The 18,746-nt window shown below is 47.0% G+C and overlaps 5 protein-coding genes across 5 annotated transcripts; 4 read left to right on the top strand and 1 right to left on the bottom strand.

The window, feature by feature from the left end:
• Nucleotides 1-5,556: 5,556 nt before the first annotated feature.
• Nucleotides 5,557-6,045, bottom strand: EURHEDRAFT_333683 (uncharacterized protein). Its single transcript, XM_040778374.1, has one exon. The coding sequence runs from the start codon at nt 5,949-5,951 to the stop codon at nt 5,703-5,705; it is 249 nt and encodes an 82-aa protein (XP_040633772.1). The 5' UTR covers nt 5,952-6,045; the 3' UTR covers nt 5,557-5,702.
• A 1,500-nt stretch (nt 6,046-7,545) lies between these two features.
• EURHEDRAFT_333675 (uncharacterized protein) lies at nt 7,546-8,656 on the top strand. Its single transcript, XM_040778373.1, has 4 exons — nt 7,546-7,563; nt 7,658-7,988; nt 8,051-8,212; nt 8,260-8,656. The coding sequence occupies exons 2-4, from the start codon at nt 7,742-7,744 to the stop codon at nt 8,490-8,492; spliced, it is 642 nt and encodes a 213-aa protein (XP_040633771.1). The 5' UTR covers nt 7,546-7,563; nt 7,658-7,741; the 3' UTR covers nt 8,493-8,656.
• Nucleotides 8,657-10,264: 1,608 nt separating this feature from the next.
• EURHEDRAFT_468048 (uncharacterized protein) lies at nt 10,265-10,522 on the top strand (the record flags this gene model as incomplete). Its single annotated transcript, XM_040785230.1, has 1 exon — nt 10,265-10,522. A coding segment is annotated over one exon (258 nt), but the record flags the coding sequence as incomplete, so codon positions are not given.
• Nucleotides 10,523-10,524: 2 nt separating this feature from the next.
• On the top strand, nt 10,525-11,108 carry EURHEDRAFT_552159 (uncharacterized protein; the record flags this gene model as incomplete). Its single annotated transcript, XM_040787549.1, has 2 exons — nt 10,525-10,848; nt 10,871-11,108. A coding segment is annotated over one exon (249 nt), but the record flags the coding sequence as incomplete, so codon positions are not given.
• A 241-nt stretch (nt 11,109-11,349) lies between these two features.
• Nucleotides 11,350-15,136, top strand: EURHEDRAFT_519395 (uncharacterized protein; the record flags this gene model as incomplete). Its single annotated transcript, XM_040786784.1, has 3 exons — nt 11,350-11,521; nt 11,574-11,621; nt 11,676-15,136. 3 exons carry the CDS (start codon nt 11,350-11,352, stop codon nt 15,134-15,136), a joined length of 3,681 nt encoding a protein of 1,226 aa, XP_040633768.1.
• Between the last annotated feature and the right edge of the window lie 3,610 nt (nt 15,137-18,746).

Genomic DNA, 18,746 nt, shown 5'->3' with positions numbered 1-18,746 from the left:
GTACACTCCGTACACGTACACGGAGGGCCACGGAACGGGTCTCCAAGGGGCTCCGACGAAAGGGGAGAGGAAACCCCCAAGGTTCTGTCAATCACTGACATCTAATTCGAGAAATACCGACCTACTTCGGTTCGTCAGCCTGGGGATCCTACAGAGTAACTACTGGGGCGATCAACGACTAGTTTTCAAGCCGAGGCCCACAGCATGACTTTATTGGGTTTTAATGGTTTCATAGTGACAAAATAACTCATGGACCGAAAAACTCTACTGTAGGGCAGTCGGTGAGGTTTCCAACTGGCTTGTGGTCGGTGAACGTGTCCAATATTGTTTACCGTATTCTTTTTGTACTATGAAGGTGTACATTTATCGACGCTTTTTGCACACCCGGCGTCTCCGTATCCAACGGTATATTAACCCCGGGCAATCCCCCAATGATCCCTAATGATTGCTGCCTGCCCCGAATGTTAACACCAAGCCGAAGTCCCCATAGGATCATCAGGACCCGTCTTGGCTCGGGTTACATTACGCAACGTTCGGTTACAGAACTCTCTATGCCTTATCAGATTTCCGTAGCCGAGTTATCATTATCAATCAATGGGCTTCGCCATTCTCGGTACCAAATAATATACTGTTTCGGCACCCGGAGTACTCCGGAGTAGGTGATTAACGGGTTATCTGTGGGAAAAACATCCCACCATACAATCCCGGTTAAAATCTATCGGGGTCCCGGGGCGCCGATAGTTCTTCCTCGGTAGGCCTGGTTGTCCGAGCGGTGTGAGAGTATGTGCGCATTTGGATCAATCAATTCGTGCAGACTGGATAGTGCGTGATGGGTCTATTATATTCTTTGGGTTACAAGTCAGATCTAATAATTGGCGCTTTTTTTCCTTTTTCTGTCTATTGCCTGCTGGGACACTGAATCGAAACTAACGAACTTGGCGGCGCACGTGATGGCCGATGGAGTCTTCCGAGGGAAAAAAGAAAAAACTTGACAGATAATACACCTACGCAATTGCCCTCTCCCCTAACCGCCCAACCGTCCATCGATCCCTTAACCAATATGGTAGTGACACCGGCTGCTTTCGTAGCCCCGTGGGATGCACGGAATATCTACTGGTACCTCGTGGGTACTAGCTACCCTGATGCACGTGCAATAGGGGTCCTACGGTTCAACGCCTACGCGATTGGGTATAATGACGCGATAAGGGTGACCAGGTCCGAGTTCACCCCGAGTCAGTGTTTGCCCGCGCAAGATGAGTGGCTGAATGGGTACCTGAAGGTTGACTTGACATTTCAAAGAAACTTCCAGCCGGGCGTTTCGGAAATTCAAAATCTAGCCGAGATTCAACCCTGTCCCGTAGAAAAAGAAATCTCGTAGGGAAAAAAATTTTTCTCAGAAAGTTTTGTCTCATGTCCATCACCCCGTGTCAGTTCAGATCCAAACACCCAAAAAGTAGACCAACCTTATCGTCTACTCGACTCTTTCGAGTCGTTTCAACGAGATGTCAAGCTGCATCTTTGGCCAACGAGATCTCAAAACCACTATAATCACAAACTTCGTCCATGCAGCATCAACCTGTTCTGGGGTGGTGGCAAGTTAACTTAATATTCTCTGTGGGCGAATGAAAACACTGCATGCCATGATCCAGGATAGCTCATTCTTTTCCCACTGCGTGCTTTTTTACAGTCCCACGGATGGTTCTAGTCCAGCCATTCAGTGCCCGGCATCACTTCGGCATTTCGAGCGTCAGGCTAAACTCTGGAACCTTGTTCCTAGGAACTGAATCGGACAGCGTCCTGAGGTCCCTTTTCGATACGCAGGCTATGTGCGGAAGGAATGGCCTCCCGGGAGGCTTGAGCAGTTCAAGGTTCTAGCGTCTAGGCCTGCATAAGATGGATTGTGGTGTGGCGTTGGTCGAGAAATCTCTTCTTCTCTTTCAAAATGGAGTGGCGTCAGCGTCTTTGCGGGCTCGCACTTGGTGGAGAGCTCTGTCTGCTCATCTTTTTGGACGTTGTTGCTCAATTGCACTGTGCTCTGGACCTGCTCCAATTCTCACCAGTGGCAAAACTACATATTACAACTGAAACAATGACATAGCTGCGCAATCAATTTGTACAGCTAAGCCTGTCCAGGTTCCTTTTCTAGAGTATGCACGAATCTAGACGCAGCCGGCCCAGATCGCTCCCGACGAATTGAAAAGCTGTCAATGGCGTCTGCCTGATCCCACATGCACCTCAACAATCATATACATTATCTCACAGCTCTGACAGGCTCTCTAATACACAACATACATGATGACGAGGTGTATGCTACCAGGGCGCAGGCGCAGATGCACTGATCAACAGCTCTGCGTATCACATAAACATACGGTATCCGTGCGGAGTATCTGCACAGTACTATTTACGTCTGTAGGTCAGTTCATTTCCCCAAAACGGAAACTCGTGCATTTCACTTCGCAGATAAGCGAGCAAACACAGTTGCCCTGCTTTCAGCTGCAGCTCCTTCTGAATGATATTCCACCCACACGACGATGCGCTTTTGCTCCAGATTGGCAGGGTACTATTCACTCCACACACCACCTGCCAAGCATTCCCTGTCTACACCCACCGGCCGTTGGTCTAGATGCTTGATGGACGGACGGGGCGGGGAACGGATGGTGCGAGCTCTAGGCGGAAACTCGCCACCGTGAAGCTGGGGTTGGTCTTGAGGATGACCATTGACGTAGAGTGTGGTCTTCTTTACTGTATATTGAGGGAATTTGGGGGACTGGAGAGTGGTGTGGGAATCAAGTGGAAATCAATTCCCACTTTGCAGGTAGGTAGTGGGGAATTGATCCTCGACTTTTGAGTGGTGGCGAAAATAACACTTTGTACGAGGCTCTGGCCGAGTTATACGAGGTTTAACTGCGGGTTGTTATCGTGTGTTAACAATATATTTGTGCAAAGTACTTTGTATAGTATGGAGTAATACTACAATGTCCATGTTGGCATATTGCATAATTGCGTGCTTGTGGCATTGAATTTTCGGATAATTTGACAGTTCGGCCACCAGATATATATTTACATTATTGACACTATTAACTATTGGCGGGAGAAATCTTCATGCAGATGAATTTCTACCATTTATGCATGGTAATCGTGAAAATATTGTAAAACGAGCCTTCTCCTGTAGGGAAAGAATGATATCTTTCCGTAGAAGAACGCGTTTTGATACGTGGTCCTGGTTGTCCTAGCTATACTTTTACATTATCGCTAACTAATTATTTAATATATGTTTACCCGGCACTAAAAAACACCATTGAACGTAAAATTTAAACCCGAGACAACCTGACTCGTAGATACTTTCCCAAAAAATAACTCGTTCCACGACGGAACGCAGTCGAAAGCATGCATCAGCCTTCATAATTCAGAGAAAACATCGACGACCGCCGACGGCCATCGCGACAAATCTGTCGGGCGATCAAAACCACACCCATCTCTCTGAATCCCACGCTTCGTACGGAGTATGCCGCTCGATGGAAGTTAATATACCCGAGAAAGCGATTGCGTACGCGTTTATCGGAGACACGGTGATGCCTGTAATCTTTCCGACAGCCTGTACACCAGCAGGGGCCAGAACGGGCCGTTACCTGCCAAATGTGGGTTAAACGAGGTTTGATGTGTCTGCCATGGTGCGTGGGAGCTTGAATAGTGGTGATAGGCCAAGTCCGGCATACTGTTGTCCTCACCACAAAGGAGAATAGCCGACGAATGTACGGCGTACGCTTGGCTATGAGCTACGCCCAAGCTCCGAATCTTCTGCGATATCTGTTCAAGAGCATCATGAGGCTTTGTGCAAAGTGTTTTGCCTTGGCATGTCTCGCATAGTCGGTTGATGGTTTCGCACATTTTTCGCGGAGCGTGAACATTCCGAGTCTTCCACAAGCGGATATGCGCGGATACTGTTGTTGCATTCACTCACATAGCTCTAGCAAACCAGGCTCTGCAAGTCCCTGGGTCACATAGATGACTTGACACGCGAGAACAGATACGTCTTGTATGCAGAAGTCGAAATGCAGGTAGATGTCAACGTGCCACATGGTTCAACATTCTCACTGTCTACAGAGTACTGTTTCGCTTACAAGCACAATTCAGGTATCTTGTTGCAGCATGCCAATTTACTCCGAGTCAATCCTGATGGTTTCGCACAGGCAATGTACGATTTGCCGGTCGAACGAGCACTCACCCTCCGGACTGAAGCAGACCAGCACTCATTCATTGAATGACTACACCATGCGGGAATGGGCCACGAGGCCACAGAGGGTAACGCAGTACGGCTTTAAGATGCTGTTTTCCAGCATTTTGCTCGTTGAACGAGAGCTCGCATGCCCTGCCACCATCGTGGTAACCGTTTCAAATCGAGCGAGCACGCTACGCCCAGTATGCGGGAAGAAGGCATCTGGTAAGAATATCAAAAGTGCTTTGTGAGACATGGATGTGGGTGATGCAGACAATTTCCGGGGTATTGTTATTGTTCATGACGTTCGTGGTGCTGAGCAGCCCAGTCGACACCCACACTGAAGTTATACTCGCGTCTCACAGCAATGTACTCGCATGGAGAGATGCCGATTGTTCGACATCGAGTCGACGCCAAACTCGGGAATAATGAATGTGAGCATGGCATGTACCCCGGATGCCAGGAAAAACTGAATAGCTTGCTACACTCTCCAATCACGTCGTGGCTGTAGTTGAGAAGTTGAAGATACTCAAGCCGGCTACTAGCAGGTCTCCACTTTTGTATAGCGTATAGCAGGATGATAACTTCTGCATTGCTCTCTGGATATATAAACTAGTCGTCCATCTAGGAGTCATGTGACAGTTAAGCGTTGTTCTTAAAAGAGAACTCGCAGATTCCATCTTCTACTATATATATCAATTCATACATAATACCATTCTATACTATCGCACCTCTTTCCTAGAAGCTCACCCTCTCCATATATGACTTCCTGATTCCGCACTACGGTCGAAGACTAGGATTATCCTCGACGCAGTGAACAATCAGGCTAAAGCAATATGTGTGTTATCTTTTTATTACAATAGACAGCATTTACTGTAGCTAGCGACGGATATGTGAGTCGAAAAATATCCAGTTACTATAGAGGTTCGACTGAGTCGGCTGATATATATATTGAAAGCGCTGAGTGTAAGGTTTGGACGCCGATTCGCGCATTATTACCCCCCAATCGCAATTTCTATTGACGAATTACTAAGACAAATTTAGCATGACAGCATACCTTGATAACACAATTTATGTGGTCCCTCTCATGAAAACAACATCTCCCGAATATCAGTAGCATCTGACACAGCTGTTCGCAGACTCAAGAGAAGTGAGTGTGAGTGATTAGGCGTTTGACCACTCCCAAATCCCAAAAAGCATTACTGACTTATTGATATTTGATAAGTAAAGGAAACTGGTATATCACAGAAGACGGCGAGCTGAAACCAGTTTCGGAAGAGATCCTAAACTACCCCCCGGAGTCTGTCGAGATTATTTCTTCTCTTCTCCAGCAGATTAAAAATGAAGCGACAGAAACCCTTGGATGTCCCATAGATATCACAGCTGCTAGTATCCCGTACGGGTTGGATTCTATTGCAGACTGCCATGTCTTCGATGTTATATTATACGCAAATGCGACCTCCATCGAATATGATTGATATATCCGTCATTTCATCAACATTGGTCGGGTGGCATATGGTTTCAATATCTGCGTCGGACTGGGTGTCAGTGCCTCGGAGCACTGATATTGAGGAAAATCTGTATAAAATCCTCTATGTCGATTATCATGGAGACTCGTTGAACCTCTCTGGCTGTTACAACAGAGTACGGTACTTGCATTGACGATCGACATCAGACATACAAACTCAATGAAGAAACGGCAGGTGTACAGGTAGGCACGATAGGTTTGGCGCATGTTAAACAAAAATGAAATGCTGATAAGAGAGAAATAGAGCAATCAGACTCGAAGCGAGGAACCCGTATAACTAATTGAAAGCTTCATCTCGAAACATATCCTAGAAATAACACTAGGACCTATGCGCAATTATCCAGAGTGGAGAACTCTCACAGCCTGCCATGGGTAGATTTCGCGATGCTTTGGGCCTAGCAACTCCCAAAGACTGGAAAGCTCACATGCGCGACCAGATTGATCCTACTTTTGTCGGTGCTGCAGGCGCAGCCTATCGAGCCGAGATGCAATTGGAAGATCCAAGCTTCTACAATGGCATTCATGTTTGCAGCCGGCTTAAAGAACAAGATAAAGAACATAATGATCTCTAATGGACGGTGAGTGGAGAGGTGCATTGGCAACGGGGCATTGATTGATTCCGGACTCAACAGGGACGAGCTTCTGTGATAGCAGCCAGACTACAAAGCATGAGCTGGTCGCTTAATGAAGTCATATTGTGACACAAAATCCCCCTCGCCAAGAGATCTGATAATTAATGTCAGCTCAATCACTATCGAGAAAACAACTGTGAACACTGTATTTTAATTCCATGCGCTAATGTCTCCCGGAAACACCTCATATATTTGATATTCACATCATACGCTGCTGTTTCCGGTATCCTTTCCGCAACTTGGAACTGAATTCAAAGACAGTTGAAAAAAAAAAAAAAAAAAAGCGTTATAGCGTCGATGATAGGACTCTACAGACACAAACAACACAAGAGAGTGGACACGGTGCAACGCTCAAGAAAAGGCTGCCTTTTATCTGAGACCGTAGAGCGCCTCGACCTTGTTTAGCCAATCGGATCAACCGTAACTTTCAATCAGATATCCGGCCCTTTTGTCCTTATGTGCTTAGTTTGAATAACCACCATATCAGATTTTGGTTGCGCCGGTTCCTTACAGGAACTGCCGCTCTTGCAGTGACAACGAATCGTGCATGTCCGGCTATCCTTGGGCTCTGCCAATCCTGGCGCCGGAAATCCTTCCACTGCGCAGCAAGCTTAGCCACAGTAAGATTACGCTGCCATCCTTCCTTTCCTGAGGCAGCTGCCCAGCCGCGCCTCAATCAGACAGTCACACTTGAAGCGACGTAACCAGGATACCGGCAGTCAATTTGTACGGAGTACTATACGGCATGATCACCCAGTGTAAACCAGAAAACAAAACAAAACTTACTCCTCTAAGCGAAAACTCAGCTCTGAACACCTGTCCTTGTTGATTGTCCGTGGTGTCGAGGAGCGGTGCGAAAAGATATTGCCACTTTCGCCGTACTATGTGGGCAGCACTTCGAGGTCAATTCGAGCACAGTACTACCGGCTTCCCTGTCTCACTTTGCATACTGTAATCACAAAGATGGCCAATTCAAAGCAAACAACGTGCTAGCGCCGATGCTGGGAGGATAAAGTAATTTAACTAGCGTTGCATAGTCGACTAATTACTGGCTATCGAACCATCATTGGCGGGATATTATTTCCGCAGCACCGTCAAAGCTTACGATTATACGTCAACAACTATAGCAAATGTTGCACACGACTGACTGAAGCCTGTCGATTCTGCATAATGAAATTCACAAGTCAGTAAGGACTCGCTGTGCCTCTGAAGTTCCCAGATGGTGTTGAATTCTGCGCATAAATAGAGAGCAACTTTCTCTGTGCTGACTCTTCTCATCAGTCAGTTCCAATTTGTATATTCCAAAGGCACACCTTCAACATCTCTTCCTATATATCCTACCGTTCTTTATAACTTATAGAAACTATGTCTCAACATACCGAGGAAGTCGTCTGCCCTATCCTTTCCTGCGACCAATTATACACCGGATCTCGAGCCAAAGACAGCCTCCGCGACCACATGTTCATATCTAGTTCTAAATGCAAAGAGCACTTTAGAGAGTATAAAGATCGGTACCCGTTTGCACGCAGGAAACCAGGTACAGTCTACCCTTGCGAAGTTTGCAAAAATGTATTTGGCAAGACCTCTTGCCTGAAAAGACATATGGAGACCCGTTAGTATTCTAATTCAAGCACTACTATTGTCGCACATAAGTTAACCCAAGGTAAAAATTAGACAAGGAGACGAGGTACCCGTGTCCTAGTTGCGATAAAAGCTATGCTGAGAAGCGGAATATGGTTGAGCATCTGGTGAAGGGGCGATGTCGTGGTGATCCTCGTTGGAGAAGTAGAGATTCAACACTAAGCTCTAGCGCGGAGGTATCAAGGGCCGCTTCGGGTAAGAGCACTTACTAGAATGTGGAAGGTGTGGCTAAATGAATGTAGAAGAACCGACTACCAACCGTACCACATGGGACGTTTCAGCCGTTATTGAGAACACATATAACGGCGTAATTGCTTCAAATGTTGATTTCATCACGACGAATCGTGATGATTATCTTGCTACAGAATATATACAAATGTCTTCTTTATCGACCTCGATGCAGCAATATGACGACCATCCGGCGTCCAGATCAACCTTCATGCTACGTCCAAATGCTGTGTACCTGGTCCATTAATCTACCCAAACAAACCGAATTACACCATGACAGTTTAATTGGGTGCCTCAGTCTCCGTTATATTCCCGAGACGAGCAGAGCCGTCAATCCTGGCCCAATCTCAATCTCAGTGGGAATGTACCAAGCCCATCCGACCTTGAATTCGGGTCCAAACGTGAGTGGACCGGGCGTCGAGATGCGAATGGGGACGAGATATGTCATTGTGTCGGCTGAGTTACGGAGCTGTGCTCGTCCAGGACCGGTGCGAAATATGCCACAACCCCAGCGCTGGTTTTTTAACTTCATCGATACCTTTGTGTTAGAAATAGATTAGCAATGTATGGCTGAACTAGTTCCATACCTTCTCGGGAAGGCCAAGTGCGTCAAGTAGAGGTTGTACGACTTCAGCAAAGTCTTTATCTACACATCTCTGTAGGTTCTCCAGGTCCGTCGTAAACTGTGCGGAGTAGGTGACCCAGTCGCTTAATTTGGCAAGCACTTTGTCGACCGTAGGATTGGATATATGCTCTACCTTCAGATCTGGAAGGTACGGTTGCACAAGAGCCATAGTTTGAGAAATGCGTATAAAAAGGTACCAAAGAAACAACGAAAATTCTATTGGACAGCGTTCTCGCCAGGGATAGATAGGCTTTTCCCTGACGGTGTCGGTTTCCTTAATGACCGGGGTGTACATATTGAGTCTGGTTCAGCCTCGCTCGGAGGGGCAAGCAAACAACTATCATGTGACCATTGGGCACTGATGGTACTTGTGCTGGATAGCCAAAATCTGCAGAGGACTTTTGTCTCCCGGAAATATTTTATTTGGCAAACAGCGTATTGAAATTACATAACAAGGGAGCCAATCAACATACGGCTGCTTGGAACATATCAACTATCACAGTCGCACTGCTTGTAACATTAGCCCCAGCACTTAGCGCCATAATAAAAAAAACATCCACCATTAGAGCTAGGGTAGCCAGCATATTGACGTGGAGGTATCTTGACCTTTCATTCTTCGTCAGACGGCCATGGCGTGCTCGGATATCCTATCTCTGTGTAACCTGCTGCCATTTCGGGTAAAATGTATTGTTAGTATTGCGATCAATTTCGACTGATCTAATAAATATGCCTGATATGATGCATCAGTACCTGAGGATGTATTCCTCTGCTGCATCACGTCGGTTCTCGATAGCTGAGCCGCATGTATAACCTACATTTCGAGTCTGCTTTGGACTCAACTATTTACTACGTATAGACCAGGTGAATCCTAAGGCTGTGAGCCACTTGAGGTGAATTGTTGGGAGTAGAGGATGAGTTCAAATACTTGGGTTTATAGTGTCTGGGTCTATCAACTACATTATCCTGATCCGATCTTTTTTCTCATTGCTTCTAGCTTACAGTGGTACCGCTATCGTCTTCCACAGAGCTGCGGGATATATCTTTGTTGGATATACCTTTAACAAATCCCATAATATTATTCTGCTCTCGCACGTCTACACATCTCCCAATGTCGCAACACTCCCACAGTCTTCAAAACAAGCTGCAGTTGTGACGACCTCGTACAATATAAATTTATTGGTAGACTTTTTATCGAAATACTAACATGGAGAAGGAAAGAAAGAAGCTGGGCCTGCCAGCGCTGCGCTATCTACTGTGCGAAGGGGGTTCCCGCCCTATATTCAAACAGGCCAAAGTATACAAACATCTTGCGTTGCTGGTGAATGCCCGTAGTCCGTGACAGCAGTCAGCACAACCATTTCCCTCCTTAAAGTAGAATTGGAGGAGCAAGGGTTGAGAAACTTCGAAGTTATGGTTCCAGTGACTATTATCCAACTCGCATCGGCGATAGGCGCTTTGACAGGCGCTATGAGGCGGTCTATAAGTTGGGTCACGGAAGTTACTCAACAGTTTGGCTTGCTAGGGACACAGAATTTGTTGCCACGAAGATCCTGACCGCTAATATTTCTGAATATTGCTCTGAAGGGAATATTATACTCGTGTTGGATCAAGGTAGTCTAAAGCTCCTAGCACGTGCAAGTATGCCGGGCTAATCATTTCAGATTTTGGCGGAGCATTCTTCAAAAATGAACCACCCAAAGAAGTACACACCTCAACCCTACTTCTTCCATCAGTATACATATTTTATAAACCGATTAACCAGGCCGTCGACGTATGGACTCTCGGGCACCTATTATATGAAACCTTTGGTCAAAGCAGGTTTTTTGGAGGCTTCTACCCGGATCAAAATGATACAGTTAATGAAATGATCAGCACATTGGGACCTCTTCCTGACCACTGGTAGGACCGATTGAAAAGCAAGACACAGCACTTCCATAAGGACGGATCGTGGAGGGTAGACACATATTGTATACCAGGAGTCTGTACCACCAGTTAAGTAGATGGGGCGAGGGGAGGATCCAACGACGTACGAATTCAGTCTCAGGGAAATGGCTTCCATTGAGGAATTGTTAATAGCTATGTTGTCGTACGAACCCTCAGAGCGTATTACCATGATGGGGCCCATTGGAACAGCATCGATGGAAAACTGGGATTTGAGCTTAGAGATGCAGTTTGCTCCGAATATGTTAGTATCTGTTGCTTCCCAGCGGCTCCGGAAAGATTCTTGGTTGATAGTGCAAGAAATTTACCAGGAACGGCACATAACTGCAAGTTCAACTGCGGTAGCCATGCGAATTTCAAAGAAGACCGGCATATAATTGAGCACGTTTGCATTGTTTGATCACTTATCCGTATCCGGTGATCGAAGCGAGATATGCTGACATAAGCTGCGTGTCTAAGTTAACTAACTACCCAACAAGGAAAAAGATCAATCTCCTTCGAGACAACAATTACTTCGCCAACAGGCGCCGTCGTCACCATGGTCACGCCTACGCATCTCCTAACAACGTCGTTTCTGTACGCTACTGGGAATACTCCTGCCGTCAACTTGACTGGTCCAGTACCTCCTGATCAAAATGTGGATGCGTTGCTACTGGGGTGTGGGGACGTGCGAAATGTCCTCTTCTCTGTCTATATGAGCATGAGAAAGGGTCCGTTATCTAGATCTGATCTGGCTAGAGAGTTTTTAACGCGGAGCAACAGATCGCAAATTTGACTTCACATGCTGCGATATTCAAGCTGAGATCTTAGGTGGGAATTTCCTTGTGCCTGCTTTGTGGACGTGGACTGACAAGTTGTCCATAGCTCGAAACATCATCTTGTACACACTAATTCTCGATGATTTCGAAGGCGAAAATGCCGAGCGGATATGGAATATCTACTACCATGTTCTTGTCGATGATGATTCCTTGAGCCTTCTTCGAGAGCAGGCTTCAAAGCTATTGAAGGTAGCAGCTACAGCTGACAGATGGAACAACGGAAAATATGGAGCTACCCTTCGCTTCTGCGATAGCTACACCTTCTCTCGTGTCTCGAAACTCTGGAAATCCTACGCCTTGCAGCCGTCGCATGGAGATTCCTTTAAAGTGCAACAAGAGAGGCTCCACCTTCGTATTACAAAAGCAAAAGAGGTCCAGAAGGACATAGTGGGGAACAATACTGTTACTACAGGTCTTCGATCAGCAGCTCCTCGCACTGATGCCGCTTTCCAAGACATCAACGCTTCGTACGAAGCTTTTTGGGAGAGTGGTTTATCCAAGCTCAACCAAGCGAGACCCAAAAATCTCAACCCCATGTTCGACATAACCAACCCTCAATGTATCTTGCACTATGGGACGGATCCCGTTATTGGCTACCATCTTTCTACGACATATGTTGGGCTTTCAGGGGAGTCGCCGCTGAAGGCGAATAAGGCCAACTCGAAACAAGTTGGTGCATGTTTTAGCGTCGCTCTGGACCAATTTCGTGCATTTAGCAAGGCGTTCCGTGAATCCGCATCATTACTGACATTACGCTTCGTTACTACGGACGCTATGGCTCTCTGTCACACTCTCCAGCACGTACAAATTTACAAAAGCAACAGTGCTGGATGCTATCGTAGTTTCCAAACGTGGGAGCCCTTGATACTGGACACTGTCGACCACTCCCTGCAGAGGGCAGGCGCTGCCGCTCCATTGTCATTCGACATTATTGACACATCCAACCTGGCAGACCATTTCGGATATCTGAATCTGCTTACCGCTGCCGGTCCTCTCTTGAAACCAAAGCCGACATCCACACTATCAACTGAAGTTTTGGTGCAACGCGAGACGGACATGGAGCAACATAAAAAGAATCTCTTGTATGGAGATATCCCAACAGTCGCGCTTTTGCTTGGCCTTGATCCGGTGGAGATCTGGACGGGCACAACTGCTACTTCTAGGTTCGACGAAAGGTTTACGCTGGATATGGCCGATGGATCCGAACCCGACACCCCCACAACACAGTCACGATTTGTCCTTCACTGGAAAAGCGCAGCAATCCAGGACAATCCAACTGGGCAGCCGTCTCTCACATTTGAATCTAAGGAGCTTGCTGGGCTTTTGCTTCAAGTTTACAAAGGAATGTTTTGTGATGAGGACCCGACAAGCTGGCTGAGTGGTATCGTGGACAAGCTACAGCGAAAGACATACGGGTACCACACGAGATCAAGCTTTGTCGCGATTCTTAGTCTCGTGCGCCGACGGAGTATGGTTGATTGGGATGTTTTTATGCGCAAACTCTACTATTTGATAATGAATGATACCTCCATGAAAGCTGGTGCGAGCTATGCAGCAGAGATGATAGCTCACTTGGATGTTTTGAGGTTGCGTCCTATGATTGATACTGAACTTCCTTCGCGAGCAGCAGTCAGTCATCCTCAATGTCCGTTACGCCACTGGGAAGATCTACCTTCGTCGTTGTGTGTTACGATGGTTGTTCCACGTGAGAACCTGCGGTTGTTCAAGAAGGCTTCAATCAAGAGCGGAAGTCCTATTGTACAAATGGTCCTTCGGGCCATGGACATTCAGGCTCAGAGCTTCTATTTGAGTATACAAGCCGGCTTTGGACACTTGAAAGCGTTAGGGGCCAAATACTCCGAGGATCTCGCTTTAGAGATTGAGGAAGATGAGAGCAACTGGGATGGTACTGCACCCATGATTGTGTCTGCCGTTGTCCCAGCATCCGTGGTTCTTCAAAAGATTGACCTGTCAACTGAGGTTATGTTCACTCTTAACCAAAGCCCTCATTCATTTGCCATGTTTAGTGACAAGCTTGGTCTAGAACTCGCCATAAGCAAGTCAACCCTTGCCAGTAAAGATGTTTACATCACCAAGAATCGCCCCAATATGTCTACGCAAATGTCTTTTTCAGGCACCTGCGCCAGTCCGTCCATACAGAATGCTAAGCCATTCTCAACACCGCCTGACTCTGGCAAGGAAATCACTTCAATCCGGTTCCAGGCACAACTCACACCTGATCAATCAAAGCTGGCAAATATTTTGGCGCATGTCGATGTCTTCCCAGGGCAGTTGCAGGATGTGTTACGGTCTGGAGCCGGCGTTCAAACCTCGCAGGTCTCCTCATATGAGATTTCAGTTTCCTTCGATACAGGTGTGCTAGTCAAGAAAGTCCGATTCCCAATGCCAATTACCATTGTTGGTGGCAAGACTCGGGTTGCGCGAAAATCGTCCTATATTGAGTTTATCGCACCTGTGCCAGCTCAGAAGGAGCTTGCTGCCCGTCTGGACAGTTTGTACCCTATGATCCGGGAGAAAGGATCGATTGGACTTCGCACACCACACTATGTCTCACTTGACGTATTACCAATTTTTAGTCGAACGAATCCCGCCGGAATGTCATGGCTTATTCCGCGTGTATCGGACATGTTTTCTTTCGGAGAACGCAAAACACGAGAGATTCAGATGGCATCTGGGGCGAATGCCGGTGATGTCCGTGTGAATTTCAAGGATTCTCTCTTTTCATTGTTTTCGCACTCCACAGGTATCAACGGGGTACCACGTCATGATGTCCTGGCATTGAATAATCCCCAGGAGGGTGGCGTTCACGTGTTGATCTTCATCTCTTCTCTCCGTCTGGATATGTCTTGTCAACATATTGTCCTAGATACCGCAGTTCTTCCGCTTTCGATGGATATCATGCCGCAAATGGTTTCCTTAATCGACAAATTGCAACAACGGGGCGTCATGTCCATTATAGTTGACAATGATGAACTTTGCATGTGGAAGCACGCCCTACCCGCCATGGTCGAGAGATGTCGCGACTGGAACCACAAGCCGTCATGCGAATACAGGATCAGCGGTAAAATCCCAGTCTCCGTCGAGTTCGGCCAGCAACTGCTTTGTTCCTGCGGCAGAGGCAAATTTCCTTCAGGTTACAAGACAGCTTTTCCCGGAATCTGGAACAAACTTTCAAAGTATGCCGTGAGAGCCGCCATCGCGCCTTCCTTTCCCGTTCCATTCGTGGAGCGCTCGCTCGAGCTGAAGGATTTAGATAAGTTGGATGAGTGGCGGAACGCAGGGTCAGTTGATGGGGTTGCAAAGAAACTTGCGTCTCTGAAACTAAAGAAGGGCTCTTGTTTCAGGTGTGATAGGCGGAAGGTCTCGCTCCTTCGATGCAGTGGTTGTAAGGTTGCAGAGTATTGTTCGAAGGAGTGTCAGAAGGAAGATTGGAAGGACGGGAAACATAAGAATATGTGTCCGCTAATGGGGAAAAGTAGTTTCTGACATTCGACTACTTGCTTGAATGCCGTGAAAGAATCGATGAGACAGAAAATTACGAAATGATAAATTTCTGAATATAACACATACAAGCGCCTGGATGGGAACTTACTATATCATGGTTGTTCTACATAATCGACCCAGCCTCGCGACATAAAAAAAGAGCTCTAAGTTTCCCGCTGGCATTTATCCGAGAGCGTCGCGTTATATCGACACCCTAATATCCACTTTTGGTATAGTGTACATGAAAGGATGATGTATTAGCATGAATTCTATCTAATGAGGTATGATGGTCTCAATCAGAGCGTCTCACCTGTGCACCAATATGTGTGGTTAACACGAGAATGGGCTCGGATGATTGAGGTTGATTGTGAGGGGGCTATACTAAGGGGAAGTTGGGGTATTTGCTTGAAAGCTCGGACGAAGAGAAATAACTTGAAATATATTGTTTTGTTCAATATCCATCGTTTTCGCTTGTTTGCTCGAGTATTGATATTGTCAGATTATCATATAGACCGGGTTAGTTGTCAAACAACTTTATTACTCGATTCCAATGGAACATTTGGCTTACGCTGAAAGCAAAGACGAATATACTCAAACATAACGAGTTCAATGAAAACTGTAATTCTGTGATACACACTGGGTATGTGCAAAATGGACTTAGCTACGGATTCTTAGGACATCTGGCACTAGTCGTTGAATGTAACAATTAGACTGTCGTACTGGGCAACGATGCTATAATGAATATGTCCTCGTCTTGGTTGGAGAATTGAACGATTCGTTATCCTTTCATTGTTTTCAGTATCAGCAACACGTCCGTGCTTGTGATAGAACTATGTACAGTAGCAGTGTGCAGGAAGCAATTGGTCTATTACGAAGAAGTTACAAAACTTTCCTTTGAGAACGGTGCACGCTGGATATCAGGTCCCTCGAATACTCTGAGGGTGGATGAGATTTCTCTGGCCACATCTTGATCACCTGAACTCGAGCACTGATCACTCGTATAGACCAAGTTGAATACATGTGATAGTCTGCAGTAGCCGATTGGTCTATTGCAATTCGAGGCTGACATGAAGCAAGATTTGTCCAGAAAGTGAAAACTACAATAAAATAAAGTAATTTTTTTTTTTTTTTTAACTTGGGGCCAGTGGGAGGACATTCTGAAGTTTAATAGAATACATGGGCCCGAGCATCCAGAGTGTGTATTTGTATATGTCAACGGAAAACGAATCATATTCCCATCTGCTTTAGGCTTTTTCGTCCTCCCAGGTCTCATAATTCAACTGGCTAGGGCACCGGCAAAAATGATGCACTATTTTGTAGATCAGAACTAGTAGGCTGCGAGCTATAATGCTAGCAGCACATCGGCAGAGCCGAAAATCTACAAAAATGATCCGCACTAGTGGTACTAATCTGCAAACAGTGGGGTTTATGCATTATTCCAGAATAGGAAATCATTAGCTTCACCAGTCAAGTCTAATTAGAGTGTGACACTTCCGAGAGTCGACCGAGCAACTGTGGCTTGCCTGAAGACGAGCTGAAGAACTCCTTGGCATGAATACTGGCCGCTCCGCACTTGCGCTGTCAGCTCGCTCTACGTCCACCACAGATCAAGTCCAGTCCTGTCGGCTGGGATAGCGTGGGAAAAAATGCCCCAGCGGTCTCAAACCTGCTCAACGAAGTGATGAAAGAACAAGGGCAACACAGGGATCAATACAGGATGCCCAGACGGTGAAAATCAGTTGCACCGCAGCCTGCCAGACAACATGCCAACATGTCGGTGGCGGAGAAATGCCCCATTCTGTAAAGGCAAGTGTCATGGTGGCAAGGTTGAAGTGTCCAGCAGTATGAGATACGGGTGCTTCCTGTTGGGCAGGTCATGAAGTTCTGTGCTGTGAGCAGACAGCTGCCAACAAAGCAGTTTCTGAATGCAAATGGACTGGAAGTGTGCCAGGTTGGATTCCCCTGGTTCTGGAGAGCCAAATGTATCTGATCAGCAATTGCACATAGACACTGCACTGACTTCCCTTGAAGTTGCGGCGCAGTGTGGCTGTGAAGAGTTATTTGACATTCTGCACACTGCAGGTGCTGAAGATTTTTCATAGCGAGCGTCCACAGAGATGTCACGGGCTCGGAATAGTAGATAATAATGAATCATTCATTGCTGCAGTGTTGAGCCGTCATATATGAGTCGTCACAAGAGATCCAAGAAGAGGACAGCCTACTCGAAATTCCCAGTGGAGCCCCATTGTCTGCATTGTCAGTCTCATTGCCTCTGGCCACTGGTCAATGTTGAACAAGCTCTTCAACACCTACAATCACTGCCCAAATTATCATCCCTTGGTGGCGCCCACAGTGGCCCTTCCACTGCTTTCTTTTGCCATTGCCCGATGTGACCTGGCCAAGCCAGGTGTTTGAGAATGCATCAGTGATCTATTTGCACATCCACTCCTTTCACCCCACTTGCGCACACCTGTGTTTGGTATACATCCACCGCACTTTGCCACAGCAAGGCACGACCCTTATTTCCTGGCTTGGATTGCAGCCTCCATCACAGATGGCCATGCCACGGCTGGGCAGACATCTTTGGGCCATGCATTGCTCCATGTGGCGGCAATTCCTCTGACCGGCAACCATGCGGCAATGAGCAGACTGGCAGTTGAGCGCAGCATCCATTGCGCCCGTACACTAGATTCCAAATAGCGGCAGCACTTCAAGCCCGGTCCGTGGCACTTAAAATACTCCAGGGGCTCAAAGTTATGGTTCAGTAGTTGGTTGGTTGGTTATATCATTTACCCTGACTCCTCGCTCGAAAGCGATATGCAGGCTACCTCAACTATATATATCCGCGCGTACGTACATGTAGTGTGTTCCGCTTCCTGAAAACGAACTTAGAGCCTCGTCAAGGCCTGCCGTGGCCTAACTGCCGTTCCCATTGTTAGGCTGCCCTCGTGGCGCGCGACTCCAGAACCGCTGTGATGCCTCGGCGAAGTCCAAAACGGCCTTGACCGTCTTTGCCCTTGAGACGGTGTCTGGTTTACCTTTCTTACCTACGGTCGAGCCTCCCAGCAGACTCGAGACGCTACTGAACGCGTCCCCTACTTCCCTCCATAGCTCTCTTCGAATGTCCCTCAGATCTGGACAATCCACCAGCACATGGGTGACAGTTTCTTGTGCACTGCACACGCACAGGTCATCATCGCGGAAGCAAAAGGCTTTAGCGTAGGTAGATAACCAACTGTGGCCTGTGTGTAGCTGTGTTAATAGGTACACTCAGTTCCTGGGCAGGCTTCCATATAGCCTCCTCGTGTAAGTTGCTGGTAGGGTGCTGTCGATCTTTCGTAGGTGACCACCTTTGTTGGATGACCTCCATTCCTGCTCCCACTGATTAAGGATATTGCTGTGGAGGCGCGCGCTCTCCCTCGAGAGTAGTGGGCAGAAGGGGTGTGTTTTGCCTGGGCGTGCAGCATCCTTGGCCAGTTGATCTGCAGCATCATTTCCAGGGTTATCACAGTGCCCTGGCACCCATTGAAGGCGCAGCGCGATTCCTTTTGTTTGGACCTCTGTGGCAGCCTGGAGGATCGCATGGATGATCCGCTGTCCAGATTTGTTCGTC

This window comes from Aspergillus ruber, assembly GCF_000600275.1.
Source record: "Aspergillus ruber CBS 135680 unplaced genomic scaffold scaffold00064, whole genome shotgun sequence".
Classification (NCBI taxonomy): Eukaryota; Fungi; Ascomycota; class Eurotiomycetes; order Eurotiales; family Aspergillaceae; genus Aspergillus; species Aspergillus ruber.
This window is presented reverse-complemented; position numbering and strand designations above follow the sequence as displayed.

Coding starts and splice junctions, on each gene's coding strand:
- EURHEDRAFT_333675 (XM_040778373.1), top strand. CDS start 7,742: ATGTCTCAACATACCGAGGAAGTCGTCTGCCCTATCCTTTCCTGCGAC. Junction 7,989..8,050: donor GAAAAGACATATGGAGACCC/GTTAGTATTCTA, acceptor GGTAAAAATTAG/ACAAGGAGACGAGGTACCCG. Junction 8,213..8,259: donor GGTATCAAGGGCCGCTTCGG/GTAAGAGCACTT, acceptor AAATGAATGTAG/AAGAACCGACTACCAACCGT.
- EURHEDRAFT_333683 (XM_040778374.1), bottom strand. CDS start 5,951: ATGCGCCAAACCTATCGTGCCTACCTGTACACCTGCCGTTTCTTCATT.